Genomic DNA, 19,791 nt, shown 5'->3' with positions numbered 1-19,791 from the left:
GTGTTTTTTTTCCTCAATCAAAATCAGGGTGTTTTGTTCTGGCTTTGGTTTTCACATTTCCTTTGTACTGCCTTTACTATCTTCAATCAATATAATCCATTCTTGAAAAGGAGCCCTTTTACCACTCTGGGGCTCCTTCGTGCCCAGCATGCAGTGTTAAGTGAGGGTCACCAGCCCCATTCTGAAGCACCCTGATCAGCAGGTCATTTATCTTCCCACTCCTTACTGTGACAGCCTGTCCCAGGGCACAAGCAGGTGGGTCTTTGCTTTCTCCAGTCATCTCAGTATCACTGACTATTTACAGCCTGGAAGATGGGAGCCAGCTGCCCTGCTGGCCTCAAAGGAGAAAGAGACCAGCTACATACTTGCGGTATGACCTTTCACAAGTTTCTAAGCCTCTCTGAGTTGACTTCATCTGTTAAATGAGCACCTATGCTCAGCGGGTGATGGAAGGATGCTGCGGGACACCGCCAGTCCAGTGCTTAGCAGGTGCCGGGTACGGGGCAGGCCCTGGAGAATGGGAGCTCTGGTGACTGCTTCACGTCCTGCTTCGTGCGTGTGACTTGAGGTCGCACTAACTGAGATCTCATGTCCTCCTCAATACTGGCTCTCTGGGGTTGTAGGCGATGAGGTTGTGTAAGCTCCTGGGAGACAATTCCCCTTCCTCACGCTTGAGCAGAGACCAGGAAGCTCCCCAGCCACAGAGCAGGACTGACTCCTCCCAGCATGACCAAGAGTGGCCTGGAGGGACTCAGCAGGGCCAGAGGCTCTGCTCCACCCCATGTGGTGGGAGCACCACCGGCCAACTCTTGACTGAGGGGAAGGAGCACCATCCCACCCAAGCCCGCTGCTTTTCCAACGGCAAAGAGAGACAAGAACTGGCAACAACTGCTGCACTTGGAGGCACCACGACACCTGCCCTTAAACTCAGCCGACCCCACCCCTGCTCCCTCGCTGTGATCAATCTGGTCAAATGAATGAACTTTCGGGAGGGTCTGGGAGGCGCAGTCAGTGCACATTGGGAATCTACTGGCAAAGCCCCCCGGAAGCCCACCTTCCTGTGCTCGCGAACAGTTTGCTCCATCAAATGGTTGTTTGGCCCAAGCGGTGACCTCATCTGAATGCCAAAGTGCAGAGGCGATGGCATTTAGGTGGGTAGAACAGAGGGCACAGAGACCACGTGGCTCTGACCCCAAGCCTGGCTACATGTATCCCAAAGAAATTGGGTCCCTTTACCTAGACCCAGAATCAAATTAGGAATCTAACTTGCGCTCTCAGTCTACTGTCTTGTGCAGAAATGTGGGACAGTCTCTTTTTATCCCTCACCCTTTCTGGGTTGTTATTTGAGCTGTTTTCAGCACCTTCACCTCCTTTCCTTTCCCCTCTCCCAATTTCTCCACCGTCTGCCCTGACAAAGGAATACAGCATGAAGCTGGTTTTCTTAAGGCCAGTAATTATCCTTCCAAGTGAGAAGTGGCCCCTCAAAGTGGTCATCGTGGGGAGCCAAGCCCCGACCTGCAGGGCTGCCATTCATCACCGGACGCCTCTTCTGGGCACCTGCCTTTGGAGACAGCTGACACGGCTCCTAGGAGAGCAGGTCTCATTACTGGGGGCACTCCTTATTTCAGATCAATAACCAGCCCTTCACCTATTTCATTCATTGGCCTCGGCCCCATGACTGGCTGCTGCTTACAAGAATAAAATCTACCCTAAGAAGATAAAACATGTTACCATTGCAGAGAGTCATGACGACGTGCCATGGGCTCCGAAAGCACTTCCAAGAGAGGAAAGTGGCAACGTTTTCCAGGGAAGAATCAGTGTGCAGTTCCCAAGGTGACTGCTTAGAAGGTGACACAGTAGGATACGTATGTCCTGGTTTTTTCAAAGGAAGAATCAGGCACACTGTAGGCAAAGGCCCCAAAATGCATGCCACCAAGATTAATTTCACAGAGTGACTGGACCCAAATGTCCAGCTCCATTAGCTGTCCTGTCCGAAGCTTCTCTGGACCCCTCACCTTATAGTCACCTGGGCCCTGTGTCATCCTGGCCCAGAGCTGGGAAAAGGCAGTATTGGCACAGTGCGTGCGCTCCTATGGCCCATGGATCTGTCTTGGATGTGGAGGGACCATCCTAGAAGACAGGCCTGGAATCGCCCACACACAGGCCCACAGGACCCTGGAGGTGTCTGGTGTCTGCAAAGCTGAAAGTCAGTGATCTCGTAGGTCTCAGCATTCTTACCCACCTCTGGGAGAGAGACAACACATTCACGGCCCCAGTTTTAAATTAAGATCCAGCCCACAATTTTAGTCAGTGACCCGTCGCCCAGGTTCACAACTCTCTGGCTTGCGCTGTATCTTCCCCCTTCAATGGTCTGCACTGCTCAGATCTTATTAACGGGTGATGCTTAGACCAGGGTATTGCCCTTTTAACAAGATATGCAAAGAAACTGCAAAAGGACCAGTGAAGATCACCGGGAATCATTCTAGTGAATGGAAAAACTGAACAAGGAAAGGCTAAAAATCGTAGGGAGAAAGAGAAGGAAGGAAGCTGTCGCTCACATCTCTAATCTGCAAGCTATTTGGTGATGACTAAGACATATCTGTGCAAAGTAAAGCAGAACAGGTTTTCATTGGGCGAGATGAGGCCGAGCAGTCTGTGGAAGGAATCCCGGCCCAGGACAGGGGCCCTGGCTTCTAGACCGCCCTCACGCACTCACCGCTCGCTGGGAAACCTGGGCACTGGGACCCAGCCCCCCTGAGTCCAGTTATCTCACTGACAAAACTAGGGAGTTAGGGGAACCGACTTGCCTGCAATAAAAAATTCTATGATTCTGTAACGAATGACAAAATACTAGAGAGTACTCCTTTGCCTTTTCAGAACATTCTGCTTTTACTTCTAGAAGGAGGAGAGGAATAATAATAGCAATAATAGACAGGGCTAGCAATCTGTCCTCAGTGGGTTTGAAATAAGCCTGCTCTTGAGGGACTGCGACCCTCTCAGGGTTTGCTGGTCAACCCTCCCACCAACCCCTCTTCGGTGCCTGCAATATCTGCCCAAGAAGATGCCAGAGCTGCGAAGTCATAAAAGCGACTGAGGAGAAATAATGGGTTAGAGTTTCCCAAGATGGAGAAAAGAGGAAAAAAATTGCAGCAGAAGGCATTTTAAAAATGAATGTAACCCAGTCCCTAATACCGTCTGTCAGAGCTCCTTCCCCGGCACCAATCTCAGGCATCTATACACCAGTAAGTTCAAACCACAACTTTGTGGTTCCACAAGATATATATTGTCGAGGGATATAACAGAAACTGTAGGACAAAATGCACACGAATTCACCATAATTTCAAAAATCGATCGTGCAGGACTCAGAACAGGGAGAGTGTGGCGGGGGGCGGGGGGGTGACATCCAGTAGTCCTCCATAGCTGCTGCTAGTTCCAACAAGTGGTGGTGATTCTCACTAGCTACAGAAAAGGACCTGGGAAGTGAAGATCTAAAGGCAATCCTGCCAGGCCCTGAGAAATCGGGCAGTGAAACCAGAAGACCGAAGCTTCCTTCGGCGCAGTTCCCTTCCTTTCCGGACCCATGGGCATGTCTGGCTGGGGCCAGCGAATTAACCTCTTTCAATCAGCTCACTTTTTCAGCTATCTTAACCACTGCTTCCTGCACAATTGATTTGAATCGGCTGCACAGTCAATCTGATCTCTCATTTAAAAACATTTAAAAGGATGCATTGGACTTTTTCTCTACCTGTGCCTTGTCAGCCTAGAACTGTGGGTAAACTCTTGGTATCTTAGCAGAAGATTCCTTCAAGTGTACGTGCGCTGAGCCTGGGCCGGGGAAAGAGGGACAAATGTGCATGCCTTCTGGGCTTGGGGTCCGGTGGGAGAGGACATGAAGACAGCAAGTAACATACCAGGGAGAATGGCCAAGTAGAGGAATTTTTGAAAAGTATTTGCATGGCTGACCTGCTAAATCAAGAATGAACCTTGCTAGCCCCATGTGCCCATTTTCCAGTTGGAAACACATCTTGCCCACATCAGTGAGTGCGGCACAACTGGTGCATGAACGCACATGCATGTAGCTGCAGGTGCCAGAGGGAAACCAAGCAGGAGGCCTGGGCAGCAGCATCCACTTCTCACTTGACCACCTTCCTCCTGTTCCTATTTCTGATACTTTCTGTTTTCCCACGGCTCTTCCCTAATTGCTCCTCCATAAGCCTTCCTAAATTATTCCACAATCTCACTGCTTTCCCTACATGCATTTTTGTTTTTGACTCAAAGAAAATGGAAAACATGCAAGACTAAGACCTTCAGGCCAAGGCAAGATGCTTTTGTTCTTTCTTCCCAACTGCAATATTTGAAGCAAAAAAACAAAAACAAAAACTAAGTTGACTTTCTGTTTAGATCCATTTATTATAATGAGCCCATGGTGCTGCAAAAAATGGAGTGTTTGGGGTGATTGGAAAATTCATTGCCCGAGAACCCAAAAAGGTAACTCAATAAATCAGTCAGCAAAGTGGCCCCGTGGTTATGTGGTCTGTGAGGGGAAAGAGAGCTTTGGGTCTGTAATTCATTTCTGGAAGAAAAGGTAGAGCGGACAGAGTGCTCCCTTGGTTCCTCCAGAAACAAGCAGAGGAATCCAAAGATGAAGAACTCTTTTGATGGCTGTAGGTCACCTCTTAATACTTTTCCTTTTGCCTAAAAACATCTATTCAGGTTTTCCTTCCCACAGCCCTGAGCACTTCTCCACCCCCACCCCCAAATTCCTCCATCCCCTCCATCACTGTGCAGGCAATGGGAGCACCCAGGGCAGCTCTGCCTTCCCCGACAGCATCTAAAGCATCCTAACAGCTTCCTGACCCGTCTGTTAATTAGCCTTTTTTTATTTAAGCCACATAGTTCCTGCCTCGGAATGATTCTCATCTCTAAGAAACGAATGAATCAACTCAGGGTGAGAAGGAAGGAACAGGTTTGGATGCTAGACTTCTGTATGGAATTGAATATCAAAAGGGAGCCAGTCTCCTCCTGGGGCATTTCCTGGACTGAGCCCCTGCCTTTGGAAAACATCAACAGCCCCTCACTGAACAAACAGCCCCAGGGAAGCATTGCAGAAGCTGCTCATGAAACATTAAAATCGGTGGATGCCTGAGGCCCATCAGCTTGAGCCTCAGCTGGGCAGGTGAAAAGGAGAAGGTAAGGCAGGGATGCTGGTGGAAAAGGGTTTCAGTTGGGAAAGGTGGGCGCCCTGTGTTTCTCCAGGTATGGCTCTCTGGGTCCAGAGCATGGGTACCTCTGCCTGTCTCTTTCTCCTCTCTGCTCAGAGCGACAGTGCTCATTTGTTAGAATCACCAGAGAGCTGACAGCTTCCCCTACAGACACCGACTTCTCCCATGGAAGCAGGGTGGCAACGCCTAATCACTACTGGAGAAGTCGAAACCTGTTCTTCCCTGAAGGGACTGGAGGGGTGAAAGGTAGCCCTGACCTAGGGAGGGCGTGCGCATGGGCAGAGGAGGGCTGGCCAGCCTGGGAGGCCCAGGAGGAGGCACACAGTTGATGTTGGGGCTCCTCTCCAGCCCTTGCTGGCCCAGCTACCACCTCCAGGGAATCACACAAGAATAAGTCCCTTGCTTCTTCAGAAAGGAAATGTCTCTGTTGAACTAGTTCAAGGAAAATGTAAGTGAGTGCACTTCCCACTCTCTCCACTGCCCTCTGAAGAGTCTACTTTCTTTCTTACCCCTGTTCTCCTGGGGAAAACTCATCGGAGTGTAAATATTTACTTCTTTCCCCCTCACACTCTTTTTCCCCACCCCAATTCCCCAGCAAGACATTCTGCACAATAAACTCCCTGAAATAGCAAGCGGTGACCTCGGAGGTGTGAGCAAAGCGAGCCGAGCCGTGGTAACATGCACACCCATGAGTCAGTGAGCAGCCCTGAAATGTGCACACTCACCCTGGGAAGAGATCGAGAAGAGATGCTGCTGAGCCTGACTTACCCAAAACTGAAAAATAACTCCTTCCCCACCCCCCAGCCCCAAGGTCAATCATGAAGTGTCCTAGATGGATCTCATGCTTTGTCTCCCTTCCCCCCAAACACAGAGACAAGCATTGCCCCCTACCTAACAAGCACCAATATGATGGTTTCCAAAGCACTGATCAGGCGAGACTGCAGCTGCTGGGAGAGGTGCTGTGAACTGAATAAAATCAGGAGTTGAATTTGAGGGAGAAACATCCCATATTTACATAACGGTCTGAGGGCTGAAATTCATCTCCTTTCCCATGGTTACCTCTCTTCCCAGACCCCAGAGAGAAACAGCCTCCAGAGGCATCACCACTGAGCCATATGCCACACACCCTACCTAGTTTTGGGAGGGAAGGAGATCAGTGTAATAGGGAGAGCAGAAAACACCGAGAGCCAGTGACATCTCCAGGGTCACAATCCAGTAGAACGTAGGCCAACACTAACATCCGAACACCATCCGTACCCTTCTAGGTGATGATAAATAAACTCAGTAGGAGGTGGCAAGGTCAGGGCAGGAGGCAACTCTCCCTAAGAGAGCAGAGAACAAAGGTTTGTGGAATCGACCAGAAGGCCATAAGCCAGAGTGGAAGGTGTGATAAGAAGCCAGGGCCAAAAGAGAAGGTGAAAGGAGACAACCCTCTGGGGCTGGAAGCAGAGACAGAGAGATGACACGGACGGGGTACATCTGCTCCAGGAAGGTGCGTGCCCAGAGGCAACCCCTTCTCTGCTTTCCAAGGTGAGCAAATGGAATTCCTCATCCCACAAGACCCAAAGGAGAAGTGTCTGGTGCTTGATTTGCCATCCATCCCACCAGCCTTCTGCATTTGAAAACCTGCACTGACCACAGGTCATTTGTCACAATTCCTCCGTCAGTTCCCAGGACCAGTCCGGACACAGACTCACACAAGATGGGAGTGGAACGGAGGGCAGTGGCCCCTTCCAGTGATGAGCGAGGGTCATACACGGGACTCCTAGAAGGGCCCACAGTTTGAGGATTTGACCCAATTAAACCTGTCAGGGAGCATCATCTTTTCTCAACATCCAGAGTATTGAGGAGGGGAAAATTATGCCCAGAAATGTCTATCTGCCTCTCTCTCTTCATCAAGGTCCAGGTGATTAATGTCCACAGCAGTGAGGAAAGAAGGTTTTCAGGACAAAAGGATAGCAAGCGGAGTGCCGAGATGAGTTAAAGGTCTCTGGCTCAGGCCGGACGCCTGCTCGGTAAATTCAGAAGCAGCGCTGGTCTGAGGGGTGGTCCTGGTTACTCAGCCACGCACGCACCATGTGCCAAAAATGGAGGAATTTCCTAGGGCAGGGTTTGCTCCCTGAAAGGACTCTGTTGGACCACATCGAGCCATTCATCATCAAGAGGGAACTGGAAGCAAAATGAAGTTTATATCCCCTGGGTGATATGTTCCTAGAGTTGTAAAAAGAGGCTGCCTTCCCGTTCTCTGGGCTTTGGCTTCCCAAGGGGCTCACTGAGAGCTGGAGAGGTGGGGTGGGAGGCACTCAGGGCGAAACCATGGACTACCTACCACATTTTGAGCTCCTGGCATAAGTTCTGGTAGGAGGCGGCCCCCATCCCCTCCCAATTGTAAGCAGTGAAAGATGCCCAGCAGGTTTAGCACAGCAAGAAATGTTAACTCAGAGAGTTCTGCCCACAGGGTTTAAAAGAACAAGTCCTCCAGGCTCAGCACGAAAGGCGAGCAGCCCACTCGGCAGGATGCACGAGAAGACACCATCTGCCCCGGTCAGCGCGGAATGGATGAATCTTTATTCCCTCTCCCCCCGGGAGGCATCCTTCCTCTGTGGCACCCATGTCCAACACCACCCAGTTTACACTAAGTCACCCGGCACTCCTGTCTGTAAGGTTCCAACATTGCTCAGTTTCCTTTATTTGAAGATGATGCTACAGTTTGATCAGAAAACCAAACGTATTAAGAGCCTCCACCAAAGTGCCCACAGGCCATAAAAACTGAACCTGGACCCCCATCCAGGATTACAGAATCTGTAAAATTCTTACACCCAAACTGCACGGAAGCCACCCAGCCTTACTTTGCCTTGTAGATCGCCCCGCCAGCCCCAGCAGGGGAGGCGCTGATTTATCTGTCCCATGTCAAGGAGACAAGGGTGGGGACGGCGGTAGAGCGAGGAGAGGCGCGGGAGGCCCGGGAGCGCGCTGCGAGGGGCGCGGCCGCGGGCGCCCGGGGCGCGGGGCAGCTCTCACCTGTGGATGTTCATCTCCCGCGGAGGGCGGTGGGCCTTGTCGTAGGAGACCTTGGCGAAGACGCCGGCCACGATGACGAAGGCGATCACCCCGCAGGTGATGTAGACGGTGAAGTTGGTCTTGTCCTTCTCGGGGTCGTACTTGTTCTCGGGCCCCGGCGACACCACCCTGGTGCTGGGCGTCTGCACCCACACGGGGCTCTGGTAGTTGTTGCACTGGCGCTGGTCCAGCTTCTCGTGGCGCTTCTTGCAGCAGAAGCGGTAGTAGCAGGTGCCGCAGCAGTACAGGTAGCCGCTCTCGCTGTTGTTGCACTCGAACTCCTTGTCGTACTGGCCGCTCACGTCGTAGTAGCCCCAGCAGGTCTCGTAGGTGACGGCCGCGCTGGCCGCCGCCGCCACGGCCGCCGCGGGCTGGCCCCGCCGGCTCCCCGGCTCCGCGCCGCCCGGCGCCCGGGCGGTGCCGTTCAGCTCGCGGCCGCCCCGGGCCAGGGCGCCCCCGGGCCGCCGGCCCCCGACGGCAGCGGCGCCGGCGCTCAGGGTCCGGTTGGCGGCGCGGGCGCGGGCGCCCTGGGCGCCGGGCAGCAGGTCCGGGCACTCCAGCGCGAGCAGCGGCAGCAGCAGCAGGAGGCGCCGCAGCGCCATGGCGGGGCCGGGCGGGAGGGCGCGGGCAGCTCCGCGGCAGGCCGCTGCCCCGGCCGGCGGGCTGCGAGGGCGGGGCGGCCGCGCGCCGGGCGGTGGGCGCGGGCGGTCAGTGGGGCCGGGGCGATGGCGCCATCGAGGCGCGGGCGGCGGCGGCGTGCGCACGGGCCGGCCCGGCGCGGGCGGCTCTGCTCTCAGGCTGCGCGCCGGCTCCGCGCTCCTCCTGCGGGCTCGGCGCGCCTCCCGGGCAGCCCCATCCCCCGCCGGCGGCGGCGGCCCCGCGCGCGGCTCGGCTCAGGCAGGACCCGAAGCGCGGCTCCGGGAGGCGGCGGTGGCGTGGTCCCGTCCGGGCGGGTCCTGCGGGACAAGACAGGGAGCCGGTCACGGGGTGGAGCGACCGGTGCCCCGGGAGGCGGGCGGCGAGCGGAGGGCGAGGAGGGGAGCGCGCAGCCCTCGAGGAGCGAGGCTCGGGGCCGGGAGGGGCTCGGAGCCCGCCCTCGAGACGGAGCCCGGCGGCCGGGCGCGCGGGCCACCGAGGGCGCACGAGCCGCCCCTCCGGGCGTCCCCGCCGCCCGAGCCCCGCAGCGCGCTCCCGCCGCAGGCGGGCTCCCTGGGACGGAGCCGGCTGCGGCGGGGCTGAGGCGGGCTCGGGGAGCGCGGCCGGACCTCGCGCACTCACCATGCCGGGCTGCGGCTGCAGAGGCGGCCGGGCGGGAGCGCAGCGGCCGCGGCGACCGAGTGGGGAGCCGCCGGCTCGCCGCCTGCGCCGGTGCCGGAGCGAGTGCGAGAGGAGCGAAGGAGACACACGCACTCACACTCCCGCACGCACGGGAGCGCCGGGAGGGCGGGGGGGGGGGCAGCCGCCCACGTTTACACGCGCGCCCGGGCGCCCGGTGGGAGGGGGGCTCCTCTTGGCGTCTTCCCCCTCGCGGCACTTGAAGCGCCGCGTCACTGAAGCCCAGGACACCCGTGAATCAACCAGGCGAGCCAGGCGCGCAAAGAGGGGGCCGGGAGTGGGGCGGGAGTGCACCCTCGGTAGCTGGCCTGCGGGGAACCAAACCTTCCCCGCCTTCTCCGGGGGCCGCCCCGGCGGGGGGTCCCACCGCGCCCGAGCCCCGGGCTCCGCGCGGCCCGAGCGGGAGTTGGCGCTTCTGCAAGCCTTTGCCTCTCCCTAGTGGCGACGCTGGCTGCGGAGAGGCGAGGCCAAACCCATTGCTACAGGTTCCTAAACTGAGACCAGGGGTCAAGCGGCTTGTATGAGGTTATTGGGCTACCAGTGAGCACGGCCTACACTCCCTTCCCCTTGGGCGCTCTTCTTCCTGCCAGGCCTCCAGCGTTCACACAGGCACAGAACCCCAGCGCTGGGTGACACCTCTCAGTCCCTCTTCCCAAGACTTTCTCCAGAGCAATGGGACAGAGTTAGAAAAGCTGTCTGGGCCTCTAAGACTCAACTTTGAAATCCCTCTGCCCTAGCTTACAGGGGTGGGGTGAGGGGTACAGAGGGGGGTGTTCCTGTAAGGCTGCTATCTGGTCTGTGGAAAGAGGCCCAGGTCTATCAAAGCCATGAGGCCACCCTAAGAGAGAGCCACAGTCATGCTCTTTGGCATGTGTCTGCCGAGGAGGCGCAGGAAATGAGAACAACAAGCAGTGGCCACTCACAAGATCCTGCCTGGCCTGGCCTGGCCTTGCAGGTTCCCAGAGGGCTTAGGCTGAAGGCAGAGAGCAGGTTGTGAGAGCGTGAGGAGCAGAGATTGTCCCCAAGGCTGTCCATTCAGGCCCACTCATGCCTGACCCCAACTAAGGATCCCCCATGAGAGAAAGATGGCCTCTTCTTGGAACTGCAGGATGGATCAGTTGGAGCTAGAACACTGATTCCAAGGCAAAGAAGGAGACGCAGATCCTAGGACTGGGGGTACACAAACTCCCCTCTTGCTGCTATCTCCACACCCTCCCTCTTCCCCTGTACTTCCTCCCAGCCCCTCAACTCCCTCTCAGCTGCCACCCTCTTCTGAATGATTCTGTTCTAGGACCACTTACTTAGTGCCTACTCTCCACCAGGCACCGTGGTGAGTGCTGAAGTAGAGAATGTGTAAGGCAGTCTCCTTTCCTCAAGGAGGGGACAGAGAGACAAATGATCCCTGCATCGTGCTTATGGCCCCTGATAAGGGTGGGCACAGAGTGCTCTGAGAGCACTGGTAACAGATGCCCACCTAGCCCTGGAGGGCAAGAGTGGAGCCCAAGGCAGCTTCCTCCGCCATGCAGTGATGAGCAGAATCTTGAAAAACGATTAAGAGCTAATACATCAAGCGAGAGTGGAAGGACGCTTCTAGCAGAGGGGAACATCATTAGCAAAGTCAGGAAGACATGAGCTAGAGGCTGTGTGAGCAGGGGATAGAGCAGATTAGCATACACTCTGAGGGAGTCTTCCAAACAAAGCTGGCAGAAAGGCACAGATCCCCTGCCAAGGAACTTGAATTCATTCTACAGGAATTATTGGTGGGCTTTACTCAAGGGGAAGATGCCGTCAGATTTACACGTTCACTGGATCTCTAAGTCAGCAGGACTAGGGAACACCGGACAGGAGGAGAGCCGCTCTGACAACTCGGGTAAAGTCTATGAAGGGATGCAGTAAATTACTGGTAGTTGGTGCCCATCGAGCAGGTGACAAGCATAATCAAAAGAGCAGGCTCGGGACAGCAGTAGGGATGGACATGCTGACGTGCCTTTAAGAGCTCTAAGCGAAGCTGCCCAGCACAAGGGTGTCAAGCTCAGGAGAGCAGAGAAGAAAAGCATATGCACTGGGGAGTCATAACATAGGCATATACGCTAGGCAGTCCTAACAGTCTCTTTGGCCTCATACGACATGCAGGCTTTAAGTCAGTCCCTTCTTTCTTCTTCCCAGAGCCTTCACCTCCTCTGCGTTACTCCAGAATTGCCCGTTCCATCTTCCTCACAATGGCTGGAAGTGTGTCTTCCTCACGGGGGACTCTATCAAGATTTGATCAGTGGCACTAAGTAAGGGAAATTGCTTTGGTTCCTCAGACCATCACCACCCATCTGAACCCCTGTGCTCGTAAATGGTAGCATCAACAGACTCACAGAAAATAAGAGTACTGTTGAGGTGGATAGGATCTTAGGGGGTTATTTATTCCAGCCCTTACTGAAGCACACTATATTTCTTTTTTTCAATTACAGTTCACATTCAATATCATATTAGTTTCAGGTGTACAGCATAATGGTTAGACATTTATATAACTTATGAAGTGATCCCCCCAATAAATCTAGTACCCACCTGGCACCACACATAGTTATTACAATATTATTGACTGTGTTCCCTATGCTGTACCTTACATCCCCATGGCTATTTTGTAACTGTCAATCTGTGCATCTTAACCCCTTTACTGGCTCCTCCAGCCCTCCTGGTTTGCCCCTTGTAGTAGTCCAGGTTGGTTGCCTACCAACATCCATTTCCCTGCTTTCTCCTATTTTCAGTACCTATGTTCAGTCTCCTATATTCAGTACCTGAATTGTTGACAGTGTGGAAGTGCCCTTCCTCTGTGGATCTCACTCATTAAAAAGTTCCAGAAAAGAATCATCTTTTTCAACACCTACACCAACTTCAGACAGCCCTTAGGCTCAGGGGGAAATGACCCAATCCCTGGCTCTAGAAGATAGATCCTGGCTGGGCTGAGCCAACCATAATAATCTCATTTCCCTTGCCAGTGATTTGTTTTGGTATATGTGATCCAGTTCTGGCCAATACAAAGTGAGGGGACTATTGAGAGATTCTGGGGAGATTTTCCTTGCTCTAAAAACTAGTGGTAATTTCTCTACTTTTTTGAGTGTTGTTTCTCTGGATGTTATGACCTTGAGGTGGAGGTGGGGGCTGGCAGAAACCAGTGGTTAGTTGAAACTGATACTCAGTTTGATAGTCATCAGTGCTACACACTAAATTTCTCTACCTCCCAGACATATAGTAAAACTGCAATCCTGGGTTCATTTGTGAGTAGGAAGGGAAAGTGACTTAGTACTAACTGGTCAGCAAATCATGAGCAGAAATAATGTGTTATTTCTGAACCAGGGCATCTCATTGCCACTTAGAGACATTTCTAAAGTTCTTGTTTTCTTCTGGCATAGTGATCAGCAATGTTTTATGTGGAAGTGACTTTGTTAGACTGTAAGTGATGACAGTGAGTAGAGCCCACAAATAATGAAAATCGTGCCACACCATGGGCATTGTAGCATGAGCAAAAATAGACTTTTTCTTCTTGAAGCCACTAGAATTGAGGTCCGTTATTGCAGCATATCCTACCCCATCCTGACTGATACGCTGAAGACAGCAGATGGAAAGATGGAACTAGCATTTTTGAGCCACGCATGGAACTATGCCCAGGGCTCTCCCAACTCCAGGCTTCCAGTAATGTGAACTAATAAAATTTCCATTTGTGGAATTCTATTTGAATCCAGAGTTCCTCTTAGATGCAGCCAAAGGCATCCTAATGGATACATTATGTATTTTCTGTCTCCATTCTGACTTGCTCTAGGGTTTCTCCCTAGCTATGCAAATTTGTACTAATCATACACTTCCATATAATTATGTTTTCTCCTCTGTAAAATGGGGAGAGGAGCTGAGTGGAGGGAGTGTTTCTAACAAGCCGTCTCTATTGTCTCTTTCCACAATGGCTTCATGGCCCCGCAAGATCTGGTCCCTGTTATCCTTCCGAGGTCACATCCAAGGACTCTCTCCGTACTCCCTCCTTCCCTCCAGCCACACTGGTGTCCTTTAGGTTTCTCAAACCCTTTGCATTTGTGGTCTGCCTGGAACCCCTTCAGGCCCCAGATGTGTGCAGGGTTCTAGGTTTCTACTTAAACACTACTTATTAAAGAGGTTTTCCTGATGATCTTAATGAAGACAGCACAGCCATCACACCACTATCCAATATTTCTTCTTCCATCATGATTTATCTCTCCCCATCATGATGCATTTTTATCATGGTATTTACCACTAACAGATATATTTTCATTTAGATAATTTTAAAAAGTCTATTCTCACCTCCCACTAGAATGTCTGCTCTCGTTTGAACTTTGTTGTCTGTTTTGACTATTGTATTCTCAGTGCCTAAACCAGTGCTTGGTACACAGTAGGCTTTGTGGACACCAAAGGACTCAGCTCCAGCTGACAGCTCCTCGAGGGTCTGCCTCTTCTGGAATCACAGCCTTCCTTTCCTGGGTGGTCCACATCCACAGACTAATCAAGTTGAGGGTATAAAAGCCCAGCCACTTCAGAACCAATACAGAAACTCTGATGGACTGTATTTTCTCCAAAGTTCCAGAGCTGCATGATGCAAAGGCTTTGTCTTGCATCTACCCAACCTGCTTCTTCCCCTATTTCCACAGGTGTTGATCCCTAAAATGAACCAAGCCTGCATGCCAAAGTTTGTTTCAACATCTTTTGCAAGAGATCTGAGCCTGCTACACAGGCATTCAGTAAATATGTGTTGAATAAATGAATGAGTGAATGAATGAATGAGTCTGTGATCCCCAAATTCCCTCCGCGGCATCCCTGAGTGATTATATGGCTTCTACTTTAGCATATCTAGTGGCAAGTTGGAAACTATCTCCTAACGCCATAAATTCTAGTGTTAAATAGTTCTAATAGCTAGAAAATTAGAGTACATTGGATCCCATTATTGTTGCTGATAGGCAAGTCAATTTATTGGCTCATACTGAGCTTTTTGTTGATTAGTCTTTTTCACACCTGTGCCAGTTAGGATGACTTTCTGCATTCATGTGAAATACTTCTTACATATTTTGGTTAATTTTAAAATTTGAGCCCATTATTCCAGACTTTTAAGCATTTTAGGAACCTGTCATCCAATGTGCTGCTTCTCTCAATGTACTAGATATGTGTTCCTTGCCTCCCAACACTCTTTCCCCTTTCTTCAGCTACAGTCTCTGATCTTTATTCAGAGATACACCCTCCATCACTCTCATCCCACAGGATCTGCATGAGGTTCCTCATAACCCAAATTTAAGCTGAACAACACATCTTAACTCCTTAGCCCCCAAATCTGGACAGAGTGCTTCAGCGGCAGAAGTTGGTCCAGTCAGATGATCCACAGGACTTGTGAGGGCAGGACTGAGAGAGATGCTCACTCTTTTCCCTGGGAGGAGGTATGCCTGGCTTTGTGGCACTATCTTGTCCTGCGAAGGCAGAACCCAGGGCAGCCAGGGCCCCACAAGAAGCCTGAGAACAGAGCCAGCAGGATAGTAGGCTGAACCAAGATATGGAGGAAATAGCCTTGCTGGCAGCATTTGAACCCTGAACCTAGCTTCATCTGAAGCCTGCCTACACCTGCACTTTTATGTCACCAGAGCCAAAGCATCCTTACTTTAATTGAGCTCCTTTTTACTGGAATTTCTTTCTCCAACTGGAGGGTCCTAACTGATACAATTGACCTCACAGTTAGTTGATCAACATGGCCAAAGTTTTAAGTTGGAAGAGTGGTTTTGCCCTCCTCTGAATGACCTGGCACATCCCCTGCTCTGTTTCATGGCAGGATAGGGCTGGGGGCTGGGGCTAAAGGAGATGGACAAGTCAACCTGTGGGAGATATGACAGGTGACCATTCATAGCTTGATGTCATCAAGGTGTCTCTAAACATAAAATTTAGTCTAGTTCACTGAAAGCAACTGGGAGAAAGTGTAGATATAGATGAGCATGCTCTTGACATGAAACCCACATCAGAGTGGGACAAGGTCAGAGGGGAATGGCTAACTGTTGAAGATTATTACAAAGCTATATGCAAACTTACCAAACCCAGTGTCCAAGGGACACTTCAGTTTTGGAAGATGTCAGAAACACAGTATCCATTCAGATAAATAGGATATAGTGGGTGTACAAGATTGGCAAGATCTGTGGATCTAGGCAATTATCCACAGAACCAAAAGAGTGGATTGGTTAGGAGCAGGGCTCTGATTTTGGTGGTGGCATGGAGTATTGTCAGAGTGATGCTGGGAGGCTGAAATCAGGGATCTAGCCAGTATCCCTGGTCAAAAGATTTAGCCAACTGAACCCTTGTGGGGAGGTGCATGAAGAGGTTTAACTTGGAGGTTTGTTCCCTTGTGTGACTGACAACAGACAAGACTTGAGGAGCAACATGGGAGCTAGAAGCCATGGTTAGTTCTTACTTGAGATTGAGAATAGCATTGAGATTGACAGGGGGATGGCCCAAGCCACCGCGATGCTTTCCTTCTGTCTCAGACAGTCCTGTAGGTGAAACCAGTTGTAAGACGTGGGGGAGATCGGCTTTAAGAGGACCAAGGGCACCGACGAAGGCAAACAAATAGGATTTTGTGGTAGATGAATGACAGCCACTCCTCCCAACGTGAGATGGAATCCATTTGACCTCCCTCAGAAGCTAGGCTGGCCTTGTGACTTGCTTTGACTTGAATGTGGCAGAAATGATGCTGCGCCAGTTCCAAGTCTAGCCATGAAGAGCCTGGGAACTTCTGCATTCTTGGGATCTAGCCACCAGGTAAGATGCCTGGGAACCTAGAATACTGAATGGCGAGAGGCCACATGGAGAGAGATGCATCTGAAGAAATGAGATGCCAGAGCTGAGCTCCCAAATGAACGCACATAGAGTTGGGCCCAAATGAGGCCAGAAGAAGAACCATCCATCTGAGTCCAAGCCAACCCACAGAATCATGAGAAGTAAAAGATGATTGTCGTTTTCGGTGCTTTAAGCCAACAAGTGTTTGTGATGGTGTTCTACAGCACAGCAGACAGCTAAGACCACCCACACGTCATAGCACAGTCTCTAGGCGGGAATTTATTAGGGCCAACTTCAGTCCACAAGATGTTTGGAGCTGTTTTTCATAGCTGCCGTATTAGTTTGCTATGGCTGCCCTAGGGAAGTACTATAAACTGGGTAGCTTATAAAACAGAAATTGATTGTCTCACAGTTCCAGAAGCTAGAAGGCTGAAATCAAGGTGCTGGCAGGGTTGGTTCCTTCGGAGGGCTGTGAAGGAAGGGTCTGCTCCAGGTCTCTCTCCTTGGTTACAGATGGCCATCTTCATGTTCTTGTGATGTTCTTGCATGCAACTTGGTCTCTGAATTTCCCTCTTTTGATAAGGACACCAGTCTGCCCCACTAATGACTTTATTCTAATTTCATTACCTCTCTAAAGGCCCTATCTCCAAATAAGGTTATATTATGAGTTACTGAGGGGTTAGAAATTTAACATGAATTTGAAGGTTGGGGGGAAGCACAAGTCAACCCATAACACCTACTAAATGATGTCCTCTGCATAAAACTTTATAAAAACATGTGCAAATGAGAAAGAAAGGAAGAGAGGTCATGTTTGCCACCATCTATTATTAGGGAGATGTTAGAGAATGCCAGTTTAGGTTATACTGGAAATGACTGATATTTTTCCTACCCTTTTCAAAACTCAAAGCAATTGCTCTAGTGAAATAAGCAAGATTCCAAATAGGAAGCAAAGGAAAGGTAATGCCTTCCCCTGGCATTTCCGTCCTGGAGATGGAGTTAAGGAAGTTTGCATCATGCATAATTAGAACTCTAGAACTGTGGCATTTCAGAATTGGATGGGTGCACAAGAATTTGCATCCTCTAGAGTTTCTTCTAAGCCTATATCTAGTCATGTGAAAACAAGAATGACCTCAGTTTATCTCTATGGTTAGCCTGCCTAGGATGAACTCATTTCTGCATCTACCTATTCATTCTTTATCATTTACTCTGCCAGTCAGTCCTTCAATAAATATTTAATGAGCCCCTACTGTGTACTAGTCACTGGGCGGACCCCAAATTACAAATAAATGAATTACACTTTCTGACTTGCATCTGTAATTCTACTTAGGATGTCACAAAACTGCCTTGTCTCTGCCACATACTTGATGTTATCAGTTGAATGTTTGTGTCCCACCTGCCTGCCCCAATTCATATTTTGAAGTTCTAACCCCCAATGTGATGGTATTTGGAGGTGGGGAGTCTGTAAAATAATTAGGTTTAGATAAGGTTATAAGGGTTGGGCCCCAAGGATGGAATTAGTACACTTACAAGAAGAGGAAGAGACCAGAGCCTTTTCTGCCACGTGGGACACAGCAAGAGGCAGCCATCTGCAACCCACTAGAGTGTTGTCACCAAACACCAATCCTGCCGGCATCTTGATCTTGGATTTCCAGTCTCCGAAACCATGGTAAATAAATTCTTGTTGCTTAAGCCACGCAGTCTTTAGCATTTTGTCCTGGCAGCCTGAGCTAACTGAGACATCAGAGATTGGAAGATGATATTCCCTTTTCAAAAGGACTTCAGAGATGTTTTCCCCCAGCTGAATGTCTACCAGCTCTCTATTCCAGTTAGGTCATGAGCTCCACTACCAGGAGGATGCCTTAGCAGATTCAAAACACCCGAGGAGATGCTCTGGAAACACACGTGAAAAATCTAGCATGTGGGCCACCCATGAGCTCAATGTCTTAGTGGTCTCTTGAGAAACAGCCCTCCTTTACGGGATGCTTTCCTAATGTGAGCATCTAGAACTAGGAGATGCCATTTTCTTCATGTTTGTTGCAACATCATTGAGAGGGATAGGAGACTGTGCATGCTTTTTTATACTTTTAACTCCAAAATGTAGAACCCTACTGTTAGAATTGGTCTGGTTATTGTATCTGTTTTAAGAATGACGTTAGATTGTAGCACCAAATGAATGATTGAAATGTTTTCCTTTTTCCTCTCAGAACATATATAAAGCAGTTCTGTGTCCCCAGACACATACTGAGTCACAAAATACCTCATTTTAGTTGTGTGTGTTTTGGGATGAACCTGTACTCAGCCATTTTCAATGGGCACACTTAGTTGGAACTGTGGAATATTTCTTTCCATAGCATCTCAGCCAGTCACTCCTTGTAGCTAGAACAGGCTAGAACAATATTCTATGCTGCAATGCCCCACTCCCCTGCCCATGTTGGACATCACTAACCAATTCCGGAGCCCTTTCTTGCTGAGACCAGACATAGCCTCAGAGAACCATTCAACACACAAAACTCCAAAGATCCAGGAGGGATTAACTATAGTTGGAATTGCCACAAGGAATAAATCCTATTTGCCTAACAGCTCAGTGAGAGGTGACTGTCAGAACGGTTCAAGCATAATTATATTACATTAGGTAGATATGGCTTTAGAATTCTATTATAAGTCGTAGCCTTATTGCCCCAAAATGAAACATTTATGAGAGGAAGGGGGTGAGATTGTAAGGGACACCATCATCATTGGTTTTTGGGTGCTTTTGACTGAAAGACTTCACTGGTTTATAGCCAGAGGGAATGCACACCAGGGTTAGAGCTTCCTTTGAAAAGTGACTGTAAGGATTGCTCCAGAGATAACCATCACACAGCCTCCCGGCCACTCACTGGCAGGGTCTGTGCATCAGTATTACGCCATTCTCTTTGGTTGGAATTTATTGATATTTTATTCAAAACCACCATGAATTAACCTACAAAAATAAACTTCCCTGTAGAACTAAGAGGCCTGTATGTATGAGCTCATTCAGCATAGATGCGATGTTTTCTTAGCATAGGGTTTGCAAACGGTTTTCATTCTCTTTTTTGTTTTAATATTCACCCTGGGGTATTTTTTCCATTGCCTTTTAGAGAGAGTGGAAGGGAGAGAGAGAGAAACATCGATGTGAGAGAGACACATCAGCTGGTTGCCTCCCTCACCGGGAACTGGGATGGAGCCTGCAACCGAGGCACCTGCTCTTGACGGAATCAAACCCAAGGCCCCTCAGCCCACGGGCCGACACTCTAACCACTGAGCAGCACTGGCTAGGGCTGTTTTTCATTCTTCCTGCCCTACCTTTACCTCTTACCTTTTGTCTGTTGTCCTGTGG

At 50.6% G+C, this 19,791-nt stretch overlaps 1 protein-coding gene across 4 annotated transcripts in view; it reads right to left on the bottom strand.

The window, feature by feature from the left end:
- SHISA6 (shisa family member 6) overlaps positions 1-8,884 on the bottom strand; it is a gene marked incomplete at both ends in the record, with an annotated part of 269,709 nt that extends 260,825 nt beyond the window's left edge. For all 4 annotated transcript variants that reach the window (XM_081161725.1, XM_081161726.1, XM_081161727.1 and 1 more), the window contains one exon: positions 8,244-8,884. In XM_081161725.1, coding sequence (XP_081017851.1) covers positions 8,244-8,884 — 641 coding nt within the window. The remainder of the gene's footprint in view (positions 1-8,243) is intronic.
- Between the last annotated feature and the right edge of the window lie 10,907 nt (positions 8,885-19,791).

This window comes from Miniopterus schreibersii (genome assembly GCF_964146895.1).
Source record: "Miniopterus schreibersii genome assembly, chromosome: 16".
Lineage (NCBI taxonomy): Eukaryota > Metazoa > Chordata > Mammalia > Chiroptera > Miniopteridae > Miniopterus > Miniopterus schreibersii.
The sequence above is the reverse complement of the archived record's forward strand: the minus strand, read 5'-3'. Positions and strand labels throughout refer to the sequence as shown.